The 20,872-nt window shown below is 42.6% G+C and overlaps 2 protein-coding genes across 2 annotated transcripts in view; both read right to left on the bottom strand.

The window, feature by feature from the left end:
- The window catches only part of LOC138843586 (rho GTPase-activating protein 20), a 92,222-nt gene extending 81,615 nt beyond the window's left edge, over window positions 1–10,607 (bottom strand). Inside the window, exon 1 of the mRNA XM_089302059.1 lies at window positions 6,995–10,607. The gene's annotated coding sequence lies outside the window, so the exon portion shown is untranslated. The remainder of the gene's footprint in view (window positions 1–6,994) is intronic.
- LOC149124858 (uncharacterized) overlaps window positions 1–20,872 on the bottom strand; it is a 37,122-nt gene that overhangs the window by 11,141 nt on the left and 5,109 nt on the right. Inside the window, exon 2 of the mRNA XM_089302068.1 lies at window positions 18,187–18,357. Within this exon, the coding sequence (XP_089158194.1) occupies window positions 18,187–18,357 (171 nt within the window). The remainder of the gene's footprint in view (window positions 1–18,186; window positions 18,358–20,872) is intronic.

The following is a 20,872-nucleotide window of genomic DNA, read 5'->3' as shown; positions in this document are numbered from 1 at the left end:
AGAAGGAATTTCACATTGTTCTATCTATACAGAAAAGTTTACTGTCATTGGAAGCAGTTTTTTTTTTTTTTTTTGGTGGGGGGGGAGATTTATGTAGTTAATTGAGAGAGTTATAGACAAAGAGTGGGAAAGACAGAGAGAAAGGTTTTAAATCCACTGCTTCCCTCCCCAAATGGCCACAACTGCCAAAGGTGGGCCGAATTGAATCCAGGATCCAGGAGCTTCCTCCGGGTCTCCCACATGGGTGCAGGGGCTCAAGCACTTGGGCCATCTTCTACTGCTTTCCCAGGCCATAGCAGAGAGCTCGATTGGAATAGGAGTAGGAAGGACATGCACTGGTACCCATATGGGATGTCAGTGCTGCACGTGGAGGTTTAGCCTACTACACCACGGTGCCAGTCCCTGGAATTAGGTTTTGAATATTTTCTTTAGTATAGTCTGTCACTCTGTGGCCTAGGGAAAATGTTTTGGATTTTCTGGGATTGAAAAAGCATGGGTAGTGATTTCAAGCTTTCTTATTTCAACCACTTTCTAGGCTGTGAGTCTTTGCAAACGTGATGAATGCAACAATGCATCAAAAAGATACCATATACACACACACACACACACGTATGATATATATATATATATACACATATGTATGATATATACATATATACACATATGTATGATATATGCATATATACAAACACATAACATGTAATGTGACGAAGTATGTTTTATCACAGGAATGCAAGTGTGGTTCAACATCTATAAAAAATAATCAATGAAATCACATCAGCAGAACGAACAACAAAAAATAAATGAACATCTCAAAAGATTCAGGGAATGCTCCCGTCAAAATCCCTTAATGATAAAAAAAAATTCTACTAACAAGGTACAGGAGAAATATAGCTCAAAATTATCAAAGCTAAATGATAAACAATAGCCAGTATCATACTGAATGGGAAAAAGCTGAAAATATTTCACCAGAGTTTTGGAGCAAGATAAGAACTCCACATAGACCATTCTTAGTCAATACAGTATCTCAAGTACTCACCAGAGTACTCAGGTAAAGTAAAGAAATAAAGGATGAAAATTGGGAAGGAGGAAATCAAAATACCTGTTTTTTCAGAAGACCTGATTTTAGACGGAAAAACTTAAAACACCGCAGTCAAAATATGTTGGAAGTGATAAACCAATAAGTCACAGGATACCAAATCAATGTTAAAAAAAAAAAGTTGCATTCTTACACACCAATAATGATCCTCTGAAAAGGTTAGTTTAAGATCTTTGTAAAAAGTAAGCATGGGAAGAGGAGAGGGAAAAGGAAGGAGGGTGGAGGTGGGATGGAGAGTTGAATGGAAAGTATCACCATCTTCCTGAACCTCTATATATGAAGTATATGAAATTTGTATATTTTAAATAAAAAATAGGAAACAGGAAAAAAGAAACCTAAATTTATAATAGCTACAAAAATTAAATATTTAGTAATAAATACAACCAAATAAGTGAAAGATCACAATAAAATTATAAAGCACTGCTGAAATAAATCGTCAGACACATGAAAATGTGAAGACATCCCCTGTTCATGAATTAGAAGAATTAACATTTAAATCTTCATATTCCCTAGGAAATCTACAGATTCAATGCAAGTCCTATCCAAATACCAATGACATTCTTTAAACCGTCAGAAAAAAAGCTTCTAACATTCATATGGAACCAGAGAAGGCCCAGAGAAGTCAAAGTGATCCTATACACACCTGGGGGCGTAACAATACTTGATTTCACAAAGTTATAGCAACTAAAATAGGATGAAACTGGCATGAAAATAGATACAAAGATCAATGAAAAGAGAAAAAAATATATAAATACAAACATACATAACAGCTACCTGATTTTTTGATGAAAATCCCGAAGTCTTTTCAATAAGTGGTGCTGACAATACTAGATAGACATATATAGAAGAATGAAATTAAATGCCTGTCTTTCACAACATATAAAAATCAACTCAGATGGATCAAAGACCCGAAAATACGAAATTGCTAGAATACAACATAGGGAGACACCTCTTAAAAGAGGCAGAGGCAATGACTTTTTGTTTAAAACCCCAGAAGTTCAGGTAGCAAAAGTAAAACTAGATCAAACTCTGAAGCTTCTGTACAGCAAAGAAAACAGTAACAGAGTGAATAAACCACCAATGGAAAGGGATAAAATACTTGCAAACTACTTACTTATCCAACAAAGGATTAATAGCCAGAATATCAGGAACTCAACAATTCAAAATCAAGCATCCAATACAGTTAAGAAATGGGCACAAGGGGCCTAAAAAGACAATTCTCAAAAGAAAAAAAAAAAGGAAATGACCAACAAATATATGAAAAAAACTATTACGAGCCATCAGAGAAATGAAAATAGGGGCCCACACTGCAGCATTCTAGGCTAAGCCTACGCCCACAGGGCTGGCGTTCCATGTGGGCACTGGTTCATGTCCTGGCTGTTCTTCTGATCCAGCTCTCTGCATATGGCCTTGGAAAGCAGTGGAAGATGGCCAAAGTGCTTGGGTCCCTGCAACCACCTGGGAAGAAGCTCCTGGCTCCTGGTTTTGGATGGGCTCAGCTCTCACCAATGTGGCCATCTGGGGACTGAACCAGTGTATGGAAGACCTTTGTGTGCCTACCTCTCTGTCTGTAACTCTGCCTCTCAAGTAAATCTTTTTTTTTTTTTTAAAGAAGAAATGCAAATCAAAACCCCAAAAAGATATCACCTCATAACGCTAGAATGCCTATCAAAAAGAAAAAGTAAAAAATTCTAGCAAGGATATGGAGAAAGGAGAACTCTCCTATACTGAGTGTGGGAATCCAAATGAGTACAAGCACTGAGGAAAACACCGTGGAGATCTCTTAAAAACTAAGAATAGCACTGCCATATGACTCGACAATCTCAATACTCTGTATACATCCAAAAGACATGAAATCACTGGATCTAAGAGACACCTGCTCCACCATGATTACTGCAGCACTGTTAACAACGGCCAAATTATGGAATCAACCAACGAATCCATCATCTGATAAAGAGATCAAGAATTTGTTGTGTATCTACCAAATGGAATACTATTCAGCCATTTAAAAATGAAATCCTGTCCTTTGCAGCAAAATGTATGCAACTGGAGGATATCATGTTAAGTGAAAAAGGCCAGACACAGAAAGACAAATAACACGTGCACGGCTTCACATACGCAAGCTAAGAACCTGACTGCATAATGATGAATAAAGGATGGCAGGCACTGCGGCGGATGAAGGGAGCTTCGACGAGGGGCACAATATCAGAGTCGGATCAATGGAATAAGTTCCTATCGTTACACAGCACAGTGAGGAGACTAGCTCACAATAACCTAGTATATGTTACATGAACACACAGAAGAAATTCCAGGCCTTCTGTCATAAAATAGTGACAAAGAAAGGGAAATGCTGATTATCCCATTTTTCAACAGGACACAGTGCAGACATGCACCGAGACATCATCCTGTAGACCCTAGGTATGTGAAATTATTGCTAATGTCAAAATTTTCAGAAAACAGAACCATACCGTGCACCAGCAACACCACCACTGGGTACATGTCCCACAGAAAGGAACTAAGTGTAAGTAGTTCTGTGTATCTATAGCTCCGTGTCTGAAGCACCAGGGAGCAGTTCATACATCTACAGTCCCATGTTTGAAGCACATTTTCAGCCATGAAGGAAAAAGCAAGGAGCATCTGGTGTGCCCATCAACAACGATAATCACTTGCCTCTTGAAACAGCAGACCAATAAAACCCACCTGCCAAACGGCATGTGAGAGTAACCACTTCTCCAAATGCCACCGTGGGAGAAAAAGGAATGATTTAAGTTTTGTCTGCAAAGCAGACATTCCTGGGGGACTTTTCCAACTGGGTTGGATGGAATAGGAAAACCACAATCAGAACTCCAAATTGACAGGCATAAGATGTCCCCAAATCAGATATGCTCGGGAGCAGAAACTCATTCTCATACCACAGTCCCCACTAGGAGGGCAAGGATGCAGATAAAGTAGACTGCATTTCTGTCTCACTAAAAGGGAATAGTATCTTGGCAAACAAAATGAGCGGAGAGTTCATCAGACGAAGTGGTCAGGAGTTTGTTGTATATATGCAAAATGGAATACTATCCAGCCATTTGAAAAGAATGAAGTCCTGTCACTTGAAGCAAGAAGTATGGAACTGGAAGTAAGTGAAAACAATCCAGACACAGAAAGACAAAAACTGTACCCACTCCCTCACAAACACAAGCTAAAAAATATCGGGGGCCAGTGCTGTGGCACGGTAGGTTAAGGCTCTGCCTGTGGTGCCAGAATCCCATGTGGGCACCGGTTCTTACCCCTGCTGCTCCTCTTCTGAACCAGCTCTCTGGTTATGGGTTGAGAAAGCAATGGAAGGTGGCCCTAGTGCTTGGGCCCCTACATCCACTTTGGGAGACCCACAAAAAGCTCCTGGCTCCTGGCTTTGAATTTGCTCTGCTGCAGCTGTTGCAGCCATTTGGGTAGTGAAGGAGCAGAAGGAAAACATCTCTCTGTCTCTCCCTCTCTCTGCAGCTCTGCCTTTCAAATAAAAATAAATAAATCTTTAAAATACACCAATCTGAATATATAATAATTAATAAAGGATGTAAGAGGTTGGAGGGAAAATGCAAGGAGTTTGGATGATGGGTACCAAGTCAGAGTAAGATCAAAGAAATAACTTCCTAATGTTACACAGAATAATGGAGAGGATAGCTCACAATAACGGAGTATGTGTTGTATGAACATACAGAAGAAATCCCAAGACTTCAATCATAAGTACTGAGAAACAAAGGGAAATACTGATCACCCCATTTTTAATCAGGACACATTACAGACATGTACCAAAACATCATACAGCAGCCCTTAAGTAGGTACAATTATTGTTAACTTCAAAATTAAAAAAAAAAAAAAACATAACCTTCACGTGAACTAGAAACTCCATCGCTGTGTATACACCAAATGGACAGGAACTAAGTATTTCAGATACTTTTGGTCCCATGTGTAATGCACCAGGGATGACGTACTTAGACTCTGATGACATTTTCAGCCATGAAGAAAGCAGCAAGGAGAAGTCTGGTGTTGGCTTACATAACAGGAAGCACGTGCCATTTGCTACAGCAGGTCAATAAAATCCACTTGCCAGGTAGCATGTGAATAATCACCACTCCAAGTGCAACCGTGCAACAAAGAGGAATGACAGTTTTGTCTACACAGCAGGCATTCCTTGGGGACTTCCACAACTGACTTGGATACAATAGGAAAGCTACAAGCTGAAATCCAAGTCGACAGGCCTATGATGTCCCAAATAATATAAGCCAGGGAGACTCCACTATGAAAGCAAGGATGCAGATAATACATAGTGCGGTTTTGCTACATTAAAAGGCAGTAGAATTTTGGCAATCAAAATAGCTGAGAGTTGGTCAGTGAGGTTAGGCCCATAGCACAGATATCAACAGTGTCCCACCAAAGGGGGTACTCCAATGTAAGGGTATGGACTATCCAGTTTGAGGCCACACAAAGGCCACTAGCAATTGGTGATGTCCCAAGAATTGGTGGACATGTGAATTTCAAGATGGCCTTGAGTGAGGGTGGGCTGCTCAAGGACCAGTAGGATGATCACACGTTCTGCCCACTTCCATCTAACTAGAGATTCCCAGTGGCTGGAGGCCAGGACACAGCTCATGATGCTGAGTGAGGTAGTCCAAACTCTCTGTGAGTCAAACAATAGTGTCACTAAAAGCTCACAGCTAAGTTCAAGTCCTTTACCCATGTGAGCCTCAGAACCACAAACTATCCGCCAAGGTGCATGCTTGTGGGTGACTGGTGAGATAGGTGGGTCTTAGGGTTCACTAGAGGTGAGGATGTTGGTGTTATCACAAAGTGAAAATGTGCTGGGCTTCCTTGGTTGAAACCGAGTCACTGAGGAGAAGGAGTTATATGGGGATTTCCTGAGGAATTTTTCTGAATTCCTTTTTCAAAACGTACACCAAAAATTTGAGGTTGCAAGCTCTCACCTCCTATGGGACTAAGGTCCGCACTGACTGGCACAAGGCGTCAGATGCTGATGTTTGAGGCCCATTTGTCCTCCTCCTCTTGATTATCAGTTGAAACAACGTCCTCAACATAGTGTCACAGGTGGATGCTAGATGACAACTGAAGGCCAGCCAGAGCCTGTTAACACAGACCACGAGCCCTGGGGGACCAGAGGCAGCCCACAGAAGTCTCAGAAAGGTGCAGTGTTGGCCTTCAAGTTAAAAAGTAAATGGCCCCAAATCTCCACCGGACACAATAAAATGCTTGCCACACCAATAATGGCAAAATTCTCAGGGGCAGCCTGGTAATGTCAAGTAAGGTGAATTCAAAGCGAGGCATGACCTTCTTGAGGTCGTGGTAATCTGCAGGATGCCTCCAATCCTATCCTCCAGCTTTGAGAAGGTGCTTGATGAGTGGGTTAATAGATGACTCAGCGTATTTCAGACAATACTTCTACTACGTCAGGGACAGCTATGCCAATTCCCCACTTGTCTTGCCTGAGTGGCTATTTTAGGGTGCTGACAATATAGGGAGGTGTGTGGTAAATGTCCAGGCTCTAGGCAAGCATGCCACATCAGTACAAAAGACTTGGGCTTGATCTAGGTGAAGAACAGAAGTGTTAGGCTGTCCATACCAAGGAACAGAAATGACAGCTGAGCAGTGGGCAGAAGCAACACAAGGACTCATGGGAAGAGGCTGGGTCCTGTCTTAATGATGGCCATGGCAGTCGACCCAAGGGCATGTCCTCTCCATAGTCTGTCAATGAATATTGCTGGGCAGATGCACTCTACTGGGAAAGATCACAATGCCGTAGGAGTTAGTGCCCAATGATCCACAAGGCTCTATAATGTGACCCTACTACACGGTGGTTGCCATCCATAAAGTTGCCTGGTGATGACAGCTTACCTTCGTGTGCAGAAGAAGCCTACCATTGTTGAATCTCTGGTGGTCTTCTGTCTAGAAGGCATCCGTGGTGTCCAGAGGGTCTGGAGAAACTCATGAGACTTGCCTGAAGTGAGCCAGTAGGCAGCAGTGCAGCCTGCAAAGCCACTGACTTTGTTGTTGATGCTCAGAATAGGTCCCATCATCTGCACAATGGATCAGAGCAAGTCAGAGAGCACCACATTCGATTACATAGCACTGGACTGCAGGGAGATGTTGAAGGAAACTCTGGCTGTGAACACTCTACGTGTCCACCTTGCTATTTCCCAGGGTGCGTAGCGTTTGCATAGCTTGATGAACTTCTGAAGTGGACGCCAACAGGGCCAGAAATTTTGCTTGGTCCTGTGGTGGGACCGCTCTTACAAATAACGACGGGAATGCTGACGTTGTGGAACTGCAGGTAGGGCGTCAGCTAACAAAGCTTCCATTTCATATTGTAGTGCTGGGTCATGCCCCGGCTGCTGTGCTTCCACTCCAGCTTCCTCCTAAGGTGCAAGGAAAGACAGTGGATCCTGTCTGAAGATCTCAGGCCTCTGCAACCCATGTAGGAGAAGAAGATGGAGTTCCTGCTCCTGGCTTCACCTTGGCTAATCTGTAGCTGATGCAGCCATTTGGAGAGCGAGGTAGTGGATTGGACAATATCCCGATCTCTCCCTCCGTAATGTTTTTTTTTTTTTTTCCAAATAAAAAATCATTACAATATAACAATAGCCAAGGAACTGAGACAGAGTTGTTAAGATGCCATTTGGGTTATCAACGCCCCATATCAGAGTGCCTGGATTTCCGTACAATCTTCTTGCAGTCCAGTTTCCTGCTAATGTACACTCTGATGGGTAGCAGGCATTGGGTCAGATACTTAGGTCTCCTCCACCCCCGTGAGAGAAGTGGATGGAGCTCTTGGCTTCCGACTTTGGCCTAGCCCTTCCATAATGTTTGCAGGCTCCAGGGTTGAGGCCAACAGATGGAAACATTTTTCTCTATCTCACACTGCCATTCTAATAAATTAGAATATAAACGCATCAATACATTGTATTTGGCATGGCAATTAAAGACATCATCTTTGGTGCCAGCATCCCATTACAGAGTAATTACAGAGGATCAACACCTGGTCGTGCATTCAAATCCAGGTTCCTGCTTATGCATACCCTGGGAAACAACAGAGGATGGCTCAGATATTTGGGCCCTTGCCACTCAAGTGGAGTGATCCAGCCAATGGGAAATTTGTCTTCTTGTCTTTCAATGAAACAATGAATAACGCTTAAGTAAGTGAATGAATAATTCCACTGGGTCCAAGGTACCTTGTATGGGACTGTCCTACGGGCAGCTTTGCCATTCAGGAGTGGGGGCTGCACATAGTCGCTGAAGAATGCCTAACAGCCTCAGTAGCTCTCTTTTTTTCTTAATTGTACGCCATACACGGAAATATAGAGGCTCCTTCTGTAGTGTGGTGTTTAACATGCTCTGGACACCCACTGCAGTAGAAAAAGGGACAGTTTATGGTCACCCTCTGTGCAAACATGACGCCATCTGTTTGTGCTTTCCAGACAAGTCGGACAGGATCTTGATGTAGTTCCGTGAGAGCTGCCAGCTGCCAACTCTGTTGCCCGGTGATTTATAGACTACTTCCTGTCAGGAACACGGCAAGGTTGCCCTTCTCAATGCGTCCCTGTCCAGTCTTTGAGCAGGCTTTGTGTCTCCATCCACAGCAAGGTGTGTACCTCTATGTGGACTTCCTTGGTGTCTGAGATACGGCACTTCACCATCTGAGACAGTTGCAGAGGAGGCAACTACTTTCTTACATGTCCTGGGTGGTGCCTGGCAGCATGTGAGGGGCAGCCGGCAGTCATCTGGTGCAGCCAGACTCACCATCTCACAGCACACAAGACTCTGCATCACCCAGGTGCAAGTACAAATGTCTGAAATGATCCCATGAGATCATGTTACTTATATGCTGCGGACAGCAACACTCAGCACACAACCTTGTAAGAAGCCTCACTGTCTCACTGGGAGTCGGGGGGGGGGGCACAGAAAGCAGTGATAAACCAATGGGTGAACCCATGCACTTCATCAGCAATGTCAGTCCACAAGTCTGCCAGTTCCCCCATGGGAAACAACAGAGAAATTTTCCACAGGTAAACTTTTAAGCCTCTATGACATGCTCTTATATTCATAACATGAAATATTCCTCAACACAACTATTAACAATAACTGAATTCAACAACATTGTAGAATACATGATGTTGTGCATGGAAAAATCTAAACACTCCACCAAAAAATGCTTCAAGATGAAAAACCAATTCAGTAAAGTCACAGGTTACATAATCAACATACAAAATACAGTAGCTTCTTTATATTCTAATAACCAACTTGCCAAAAATGAAATTTAAACATTAATCCCATACATAATAGGGACAAAAATAAAACATTTAGGAATAAATGTACCCAAATAAGTAAAAAGATATCTACAATGAAAATTCTAAAACATTGAAGAAATAAATCATCAAGGACTCCCAAAATGGAAAAAAATAGAACTTGCTCATGGATTGCAAGAATTAGTATAATTAAAATACCTATAAAGCAACCTACAAGTTAAATGAAATTCCTATCAAACACCAATGACATTTTTTTTACAGAATGAGAAAATAATCCTAAATTCCATAAGAAATCACAAAATATCAATAACAGCCAAAATGATCCTTAGCAAAATAAAAAAATCAACTTGGACATGTCAGAATACCAGACTTCAAAGCTTACTACAAAGCTATAGCAATCAAAGCAGCATGATCATGGAAAATTAATTAATTAATTAATTAATCCACACAGGGAGAGCCAACTGATTTTTCATGAAAGTGCCCAGACTATACATTGGAAAAAAGTACAATCTATTCAGTAAATGGTGCTGGCAAAACTGGATGCATATATGTAGAACTGAATATTACAGAACCATAAAAAAATTAAAACGCTGTTATTTCTATCAAAATCGTTGCAACTGAAGGACTTCACGCTCAGTGAAATTATCCAGACACAGTAAGACAAATATTAGATGTTCTCCTTTATATATGGGAGCTAAAATTTTCTTTTAAAAAATGAGAAAACAACAAAAAATACAAAAAAGAAAATAATGCCTGTGTGTATCAGTATTGCTGCAAATACAGTTTTGTCACACTTTCTTTTATATCTTTGTCAAACAAATTCTTAAGAATGATATGCTGGCCGGTGCCGTGGCTCAATAGGCTAATCCTCCACCTGAGGCGCCAGCACACCGTGGGTTCTAGTCCCGGTCCGGGCGCCGGATTCTGTCCCGGTTGCCCCTCTTCCAGGCCAGCTCTCTGCTATGGCCCAGGAGTGCAGTGGAGGATGGCCCGGGTGCTTGGGCCCTGCACCCGCATGGGAGACCAGGAGAAGCACCTGGCTCCTGGCTTCGGATCAGGATCAGCGTGATGCACCGGCCACAGCGCGACGGCCGTGGCGGCCACTGGAGGGTGAACCAACAGCAAAAAGAAAGACCTTTCTCTCTCCTCTCTCTCTATCCACTCTGCCTGTCAAAAAAAAAAAAAAAAAAAAGAGAGAGAGAGAGAGAGAGAAAAGAATGATATGCTACTATAATTTTAATAATTCATGATCGTTTTAAAATTTACTGTGTATGAGCGTAGCTGACATTTTTATACAAACCTCTGATTTAATAAATATAAATCTCGTAAGCACACCTTTTGGATTATAGTCATTCTTCCCCCCATACCCTCCCTCCCACCCACAAACCATCCCAACTCCTACTCCCTCTTCCATCCCATTCTTCATTGAGATTCATTTTTAATTATCTTTACATACAGAAGATCAACTCTATACAAAGTAAAGATTTCAACAGACTGCACCCACACAGACACACAAAGTTGAAAGTACTGTTTGAGGACTAGTTTTACCGTTAATTCTCATAGTACAACACCTTAAGGACACAGGTCCTACATGGGGAGCACGTGCACAGCGACACCTGTTGTTGATGTAACAACTGACACTCTTATATTTGACATCAGTGAGCACTCTAGGCTCTTGGTCATGAGCTGCCAAGGCTATGGAAGCCTCTTGAGTCCACAAACTCCAACATGATTTAGACAAGGCCATAATCAAAGTGGAAGTTCTCTCCTTCCTTCAGAGATAGGTACTGACCGCTCTGACAGCCCTTCCTTTCTCCTGGGATCTTACTCCCAGAGATCTTTCATGTGGGTGACTTTTTGCCACAGTGTCTCAGCTTTCCATGCCTGGAATGCTCTCATGGGCTTTTTAGCCAGATCCGAATGCCTTAACGGCTGACTCTGAGCTAGAGTGCTGTTCAGGGTATTTGTCATTCTATGAGTCTGCTGTGTGGCCTGCTTCCCATGTTGGATCATTCTCTCCTTTTTAATTCTATTACTATTAGCAGACACTTGGTCTTATTTATGTGATCCCTTTGACACTTAATGCCATCTTACTAGTTAAAGTGATCAATTCGAGTATACAACTGATCCTAAAGATGGGACTTCGTTTGTTTGATAATTTTTATGGCCCTTGCCTATATTCTTCCTTACTAGCTGAACTCTTTATGAGTGAAATATAAAGCTCTTAGGAGGCAAGTTAAAAAAAATATACACTATTTCAAAAATAATAAAAGATTTAAAGAGAATGACAAGCCCTTACTTTCTAAATTTTTGGTTTGTTAAGAATAGTATACAAACTGCAATGTCTCTGTAGGGATTCTCAAAATCCAATAAAATCTCAATTATGAAAAAAAGCTTATCTCGTATTCATTGTATTGCTCTGATGCTATTCAATTTCACATACACGTGAAAACATACTACCATTTTCTTAATTAAAGGAAACAATCTAAAATAAATATTCATCACCAACTTAAAATGCAGCATAATAGCCTTTTGACTGAGCACGTCAAGAAAGAACCATTCAGTCATTTACAGGCTATGTTTTTGTATTGATTAACCTTTTTCAAATACCATAATATTAGTTGTGACATTAATCATTTAAAACCCCTTAACCTTATACACCAAGTAACATGTTGGTATTTTTACTTACATTTTATCCACAAGAGTTGTACATATGTATGGGCTAGTGTGACATTTCAATACTTATATAAAATTTGTACTGATCAAATCTACATTTCTCTTTGGACATTATTTTACGCTTAGAGCCTTGAGCTCGTGTACTTGGTTTGCTAATAAAAGATCTAACAGAGATTACTGTGAGCTACACACAGCCCACTGTGTGACTTTAGGAAATGACTCAATGATCTACTGCCACTAGGATACAGCATCATCCGTAAACCCTTTTTTCCACCTCGTTTTAATATCGCAACTGGTTTCAAAAGCAAAACACAGAGAAACAATAAAGGGGAGAGGGGGAGAGACAAAGAGAGAAAGATACCCACCCGTCTAGCAGTTCATTACCCAAATGCCCACAAGGGCTGATCTGACCCAGGCTGAGCTGGGAGATGGTCTCCAATGTGGTAGCAAGAATCCCACTACTTAAACCATCACTGCTGCCACTGGTATCCTGAGCATTGTCTTTCCCACTAGGCCAAACATCCATCCTTCAAAAAACTCTGACATAGCCTCATATAGCCCTGGCTTCCAGAGAAGGAGGCCACAGTCCCCTGTCTTGACCCCATCACTGCATGGTCTCCTACTCCCCAATCACCACACATGCCCCCATGTGTGCCTCCCACAACCTCCCTAACTTCAACCAGCCCACTGTCTTCTCTGGCATAAGGGCCACATCATAATACAGCTTCAGATATCTGTATGTGGATACTCAGTTTGGTTCTGCCTGAGATATGGGTACCCGGGTCTGCTGAGTGTACACTTAACAACCCCAGTGTGCAATGAGGCCCAGTGTCACCTGGGGACCTAGTACCACAGATAGAACAGAACATCAGAGCACTGAAGCTAGGACGGCGGCACGGGACTCGGACCACGAGCCAGCAGTAAGGGCCAACCTGGCTTCTGCCAGCTTCTGCCAAGCTCCTGCTCAACTCCAGCCACAGCATCTGGTTAAACGGATCCAACGGAAGACACTGGGAACCCTGGCCCACCAGGGCTGCCAAACATGCAGTCACTGGACGTAAGGGCCCACATCTGAGGCAGAAGCAACCTAGCTATCCACATGTCCAAAACTGAAACTGTGGCATGGCACTGTCACACCACATATTAAAATCAACTCAAAATGAACTGAGAGTCCACACAGAAGATCTGAACCCTTACAACTTATAAAATAGAAAAATCCTTGACATTAGCCTCAAGAGTGGTTGCTCATGTGTTAACAATTAAGCACACAGAGCAAAAGCAAATATAAGGAAATGAAACTACAACAAACTAGTAAAGCAAGGATCAATGAAATGAAAAGGCAAACCAATGAATAGGAGAGAATGTTAGCAAACCAGATGTGCGATCAAGGGAGTAATACAAGGAATGGGCACCACTAAGAAGCAAAGAATACAATTAAAAAGGGACAAAGGACTGAATCAATGTTTTCCAGCAAAGACATACAATGTACCCAGTGGGTATGTGAAAAAGTTCTGAACATTGCTAACATCAGCAAAATGCAAACCAAGTTGACAATGGTTATTATCTCCTATCTGTTAAATGGCTACTGTTAAAAAGCTAAGAGATAACAAGTATTGGGCACAACGTAGAGAAAACGAACACACATTATTGGAGGGAAGGTACACTGTACCGTCCATTATGAAAAACAATATGGAAGTTCCTCAAATACAATTTAAAAAGGAACAACCTTTATTGACCATGAATCCAAAAGAAAATCACCATCTCAATGCACTGTCTGCACCCCCACATCACTTCAGCATCATTCACAATTCCACGATATGGAAATAATCCAAATGTTTGCTGATGGACCCATAAGGAAAAATGGGATACACACACAGTGGCATCCTCGCCAAACCTTAAAAAGAAAGGAAATATTACTACTTGTCACAGATGGATCTAAAAGTATGGAACTATAGGACATGACCATGAGGGAAACAAGACACACAGAAATAAGCACTACGACACGATCACACTTCCATGTGGAATATACAAAGTCCAACTAACACAGTCAGAGAGCAGGATGGTGTCTGTGATGAACTGGGAGCATGAAACTGAAGAGAGGGCAGTCAAACGATACAAACATATGGTGATGGGGCTGGAGCTGGGGTGTAAAAAAAAGCCTGAGCCTCCACCGGCACTGCCAGCATCGCGTGTAAGCACCAGACCAGGTCCCAAGTGCTCCACTTACCATTCCCCTCCCCGCTAACGTGCCTGGGAAAGCACTAGAAGATGACCCAAGGACATGGGCCCCAGTGCCAAAGTGGGAGACCTGGGGCAGAGCCCTGCCACTGAGGACATCTGAGGAGGGAAATAATGCATGAGATGAGATATCCCTCATCCTCTCGCTCACCCTGTCTGTCTCTGCCTTACTCTCTTTATTCCTCTCTCCCCTTTTCTCTGTTTCCTGCCTTTCAAAAGAAATGTACAGGGGTCGGCACCGTGGCTCACTAGGTTAATCCTCCACCTGCGACGCCCGGCATCCCATATGGGCACCGGTTCTAGTCCCGGTTGCCCCTCTTCCAGTCCAGCTCTCTGCTGTGGCCAGGGAGTGCAGTGGAGGATGGCCCAAGTGCTTGGGCCCTGTACCCCACGGGAGACCAGGAGAAGTACCTGGCTCCTGCCATTGGATCAGCCCAGCACGCCAGCCGCGGCGGCCATTGGAGGGTGAACCAACGGCAAAAGGAAGGCCTCTCTCTCTCTCTCTCTCTCTCTCTCTGTCACTGTCCACTCTGCCTGTCAAAAAAAAAAAAAAGCATAGGAGTGTCAATGAGAGGGCAGGTACGGTAGAAGAATTACTGCTACCAATAAATACAGCTGCTAAAGCTGCAATTATTGAATGCATAAAGTATGTATACCTTAAATAAAAGTTGTCTGGGAAAATACATAAAGAAATAAAATTTGAAAAAGTTACAAAACACGGTAAAAGTGATAAATTTGTTAAGTGGCCTCATTGTACTAATCCTTTCATAGTGTACTGTAAGTATCAGGAGAGTCGAACGGTCTGTGTGAAAATGCAATATGCAGATCAGACTCACATCGAAACACAGAGAACGTGCCTTGAATAGATAGAATTTTTGTTTCTCAGTTACACTGTGAAAAGGCTGGAAAAAATAAAGCATTCAAAAATAGGTTCCTATACTTAAAATGCATCATAAAAGTTAAGGAACTTAGGTTAATATTGTGGGGTTTTGGTAGGCTTCATGGGACAGAAATGATGCTAAAACATTCATGATTGGGGCTGGCACTGTGGCATAGCGGGTGAGGCCACCAAATGCAGTGCTGGCATCCTACACGGGCACCAGTTCAAGTCCCGGCTGCTCCACTTCCAATCCAGCTCTCTGCTATGGCCTGGGAAAGCAGTGAAAGACGGCCCAAGTCCTTGGGCCCCTGAACCCACGTGGGAGACCCAGAAGAGGTTCCTGGCTCCTGGCTTCACACTGGCACAGTTCCGGCCCTTGCAGCCAACTGGGGAGTGAACCAGCAGGTGGAAGACCTCTCTCTCTCTCTGCCTCTCCTTCTATCTCTGTGGAAGTCTGACTTTCAAATACATAAATCCTTAAAAAGAACATTCACAACTTGACTAAACTAAATTTCAGGAGATTCATATCTTGAAAATAAAGATTCGGGAATTCCATCAAGAGAATATTTAAGACAATATCCAAGTAACATAATGCATTGTCGCCCCACCCCACCTCCCTCAAACTGAAAACTCAGAAATACAACATGAAAGGAAATGTATCTGAAGGAAACCAGGAAAGTGAAAAGTGAAACGAGAATCCTAAATTACTATGTGCTATTCTCCCACCAATGTGTGCACATTCCTATGTGCATTTAACATAGCTACTATTATAGGCAGGTTGTGAATTAGCCCAATTAAACTATGGAATGGAAAATGCAGGGCCTGCTTCATCAGTAGGCGACCAGTGACACTGCAAGAAAATGTTAACATAATTTAAATGTCTTTAAAGTAGCACTCTGAAAACCACAGATATACCAATTCATTGAAGGATTTCCTGGACTCCATGCCTGTTCTCTCACTACAGAACTCCCAAATATTTGCAACATTGAACTGCAAGTCAGTTTTAGTTTTCCCATTCATAATTACTGAGGTGTACATAACTCACAAACAAAACAAAGGCATTGTGTGAGGTGAACACTCCATCTAGTTTCCCCCCCCATAGATACGATTCTAGTCAAACACAGGGAAAGCATCTTAAGACGTTTGGCGTAAACCACTTTAATTTTGGAACTTCCCCAGAAAGTTTCTAAATTTTAACTTCCTGTTAGTAGTACACTAGTAGTTGCTAGCCTAGGGAGAGGCTAGGCTTATGGGAGATGATAAAGTTTTATGGTGGTCACAGGAGCAGAGGTGTGGAAAAGGTGACGGAATTGAGACACAAAAGCGAAAAGCCAAAGAATCACATATTCATGTGGCTTCCAGAAGGGTGTGGGGACCAGCCAGCCTTTGAGATGCCTGGTGAACGTTATCAGAGAACATGTGTGGACTTGGAGCATGAGAAAACAAGAGAACAGATTTTTCCTGGTTTGTTGTGTGTGAGGGAAAAGAATTATGGAATCAAGGAATCAAGTTTGAAAATAGCCAAAATGAGAAAACCGTGGGCAACATAAACAGGTCTAGCTAATGATGGGAGAAAAAGCCAAGACCCTCCTGAAACACGGTACAGAGATGAGGCTGTCTAGGATGAGAAGACCAGTGAGAACAAACACTTAGACTGAACATGGGGTCATTTCAACATCTGGATTTGAATAATCAGGACTAAGAGGAACACCAAGAGTGGATAATGAGGAAACTGGAACATCCATGATGACTCGCCTCAAGGGGTTGTTACCGATTAGTCCCTGCTCAGCATCTCCTAAAATGAAAATCAAGGAATGATCCTTGGATGTCAACACTAGTGAATGCTAACCAGCAGGAAGGAAGACTCGATTCTCCACATACTATAAGAACCAAACCACAAAACACAATACCTAGGGATTCTGAAATTCTGTGTTGTTTAAACACACGGACTAACAGGGATTTCATTTCGTCAACCAAAGTTTCACAACCAATGGCATGGCAACCATTGTGGATACTGTGCAGAAACAATACCCCTCTCCTCTCCGACCGAAAAATATCATAATCCAAGTGATTTCAATATTTCAAAATCTAACTTAGAAATAAAAAGAACCAGTATTGAGTTATTCAGAACCTTATAGTTTTATACCTGCAACAAATATACTTAGGGAATAATGCTTCCTTCTCAAACTTTCGGTGCCATCCTCTGATCTACTTGCCTCTGATGATAAACAGAGTCCCCACAGTCCTAGCTAATGTAATAATATGACTGGGATATGTGAAGTTTACATCGTATGTCTCCCCATATAGCCGCATTCGTTAAGACAATCTAACAATATCTTGCTAAAGAACTTTTTCATAAAATTAGGGCAACACTGGATATCACAGAGGCAGAATTAGAATTCAGTGGGGCAATGACATCGATATACAACCATTTTGGGGGGTTTCCCAGTCAATGCTATCACTGCTGTGTTGCAGAACCTTCCATGTAAACTGAGATAAACTAGCTTAGCAAATTAGGAAAAACAGGAGTCAAAGCCTGTGAGCAGGAACTTCCTTTCTGGATGACTAGATCCGTTTTCTCAGCTCCTATCCACCAAGCAGAACTATAAATCCAGAAAATAACACAAGAAACCTGGAAATTAACGCAGTCGCTGGGCATCGTAAGTGCCCACCCGACAGAAGATGACTCACCTGCTGGTTCACCCATCCTGGCATGACAATTCAGCCAGGTAGGCCCATTCCTTCTGGAACCGTATGTGATACCTCCGAGCACATACACATTTTACGATATACAATGTAAAGCCTATTTAGAACATGTGACATGAAATTTATAATATATAATACAAATTGAATATACAGCATTCAATTTATAACATACAATATAATACACAATTTATCCTTCCTTTCCCCTGGCTCCTGAAGGCCCGAGTGTCCCCTGCCTGTGGCCAGGGCCGGCATATGATACGCACAAACATTTCAAGAAGACTCACCAGGCGAGGAGGGACAAACCTGAGGGTCCTGTTGAACCTACTGCCACTCCTCCGACACCAGCAGCCCGGCCCTTCCTGCAGGTGTTGCTCTTGGCTGCTCACCTCCTTGTTCGAAGGCTTGGCGCCAGTGCTCAGCACATGTTCCAACAAAGAACTCCACGACGCTGGATGCTAAGAAGAGAAAAGGGAAACAGCAACACTGAGCACCCTTTTTATAAACTCGGTATTCGACAGCATGCGTCAATTCTGCTTGGATTCCCTTCAGGCACCAACCAATCAGAAAACAAAGACCAAGCCCACACAGGCTTGCACACGGGATGTGGCTCCAGGCTTCTCCGGAGCTCCTGCTGTCTGTACCAAGTAGACAGCGAGGCCAGGCTCCAGTGCGGTGGGGCCGCGGGTCAGCTGTTTGCTTCACTTTTGCCATGGAATTTATTCCACCATTCGATTTAAAATTTGACAGTTTTTCTCTTTAGGTACAGTACATACTCCTCTGATTGTCTCCCTAGAGTGTTCAAATAAAGTGAAACTGCTTTTATAGGACTCATGCATTGGGAGTGGTTTTGTTTTTCAACGACTGGATTACAGAAAGAAAACAAGTATGGGATGCTGGCATTACGGGTGGTGGCTTGACCCACTGCACAACACTAGCCCCTACCCACAGGAATTTAGAAGCCCAATGATTTAGAAAAAGACTGTCTCACATGTGGAAGGAATGCAAATGTATAGTTTCGGTAAGTCTGAATGACTTTTATTGCAGAAAACAAGAAAACACAAAGATATTTCAACTAGGTGATGAGGAGTCTGATATACAACAAATAATTCATTTAGCAGTACCATTACCACTGCGGGATCTTTTCCTCTAACTACTGGTTTAGACACTTGATTTGAATTTGTGGCCAGCCTTGGAAAGCTGGAAATCTTGATGCCAAGCAGAAGCGAGATGAAATTTGAAACAGAGGCATACCAGCTAGAACCACAGCCTAGACCTAATTCTAGTGTTTACCCTTGGCAAGAGTTGGAAATCACAAACTCTGAAGTAAGAAAACACCATCTCCACCTCCAGATTCCATGTGCGCTGACCAACAATGCTTTCCTCCCTCCTACTTAATAAAAATATAATAAAAATAAGTCTATGATTGCTGCACTAATTTAAGATACCTCTGCTTAAAGATACACCATGAAATAAAATATTTCAAGGATTTATAATAACTCTAAGAGGTTTCTAACTCAGAGAAAGTTCCAGGAGGCAAGGGTAGGTCTGTTCTAGTCTCTAGAACAGTGGGCAATCAATCCCCCAGGGCCCCAACTGTTCCCCTCCGAGGTGACTCAAAAATGCGTGCTTGAGCAATTTTGAAAAGTCACAAGTTGAGGGGCTGTGTACTAACAGAACTCTACCAGCCATCCAAATGAGGGAGAACCATCATGCAGACATTGTGCAGACACCACACCACCTGTGGGTAAGGCCTCCCCAGTGTGCACAGCACTAGCTCTGGAAATGCCAGTCACAGGGCGTAACGATGCCCACGGGGGCTGTGCAGTGTGATGACTCTGCCAGTAATAACATCTCTACCCAACAGCTCTCGAGTAGCTCAGGAGCGTAGCAGTTACATCTTGTAAAACTAGCAGACGTGACTTTTACACAGGCCAAGAATATCTACTAGCTCACTTCACACAAGTCAGTATGTGTCATTTCTGATGATCATCAGAAATTATAATCATCAGAAATTATAAATATCAGCAAACTTCAACAAGAATTTCAGGCAAGATTTTAGGTCAGTGAGTACTGTGGGTCTGCAAGATTCTTCTTCTTTCTACTTGAGGCTTTCTTTGAATGGTTAAAGGTTCTTTTTTTAAAAAAAAAAAACATTTTATTTATTTTAAAGGCACAGTTACAGAAAGAGAGGGAGAGAAAGAGAAAGAGAAAGAGAAAGAGAAAGAGAAAGAGAAAGAGAAAAGAGAAAGAGAGAGGTCTTCCATACACTAGTTCACTCCCCAGATGGCCACAATGGCCAGGAGCCTCTTCTGGCTTTCCCACGTGGGTGCAGGAGCCCAAGCACTGGGGCTATCTTGTGCTGCCCTCCCAAGTGCATTAGCAGAGAGCTGGATTGGAAGTGGATCTGGGAATCTGAATCAGCGTCCATATGGGATGCTGGTATCATGGGGGGCGGCTTTACCAGCTAAGCCAAAACACTGGCAGCAAAAGTTCTTATCTTCTACTTTAAGATTTACAAAACCCCTCAGAAATCTAGAAATTTTATGACACAGCTAACAACTCGGAAAGGACAAGAGTTATTAATGGGTGGAGTAGGGCATCTGGTACAGTGCTTAAGGAGAAACAACCCGGGCCTGGTGAGTGGACAGTGCTGTCTGTGACTGTCCACCAACCTACTTTATTTTCAGCTGTGAGTCCTAGTGGTTTGAGAGCACATTTAATAATGTACAAAGCAAAGAGGCAGAAAGAAGGGCAGTCAGGCACAAGAGGGCACTGCTCTAGTCTTTTCCACACTGCAGGTGCGGAGATCTGTTCAACACCTGTGTAAATTTCAACGCGGTTAGCCTTGTGCTAGGGAGAGAGCTGGCCTGCAATGCCATTGCCTACTGCAGAATGCTAGCAAAGACCTAGTGATTCTGAACTAACACAAGTCATCAAAACAGTTCCAGGAATGCTCTGGTATGGATAATC

The sequence above is a fragment of the Oryctolagus cuniculus genome, chromosome 8 (assembly GCF_051225735.1).
Source record: "Oryctolagus cuniculus isolate XC-2025 breed Fujian yellow rabbit chromosome 8, ASM5122573v1, whole genome shotgun sequence".
NCBI lineage: Eukaryota > Metazoa > Chordata > Mammalia > Lagomorpha > Leporidae > Oryctolagus > Oryctolagus cuniculus.
This window is presented reverse-complemented; position numbering and strand designations above follow the sequence as displayed.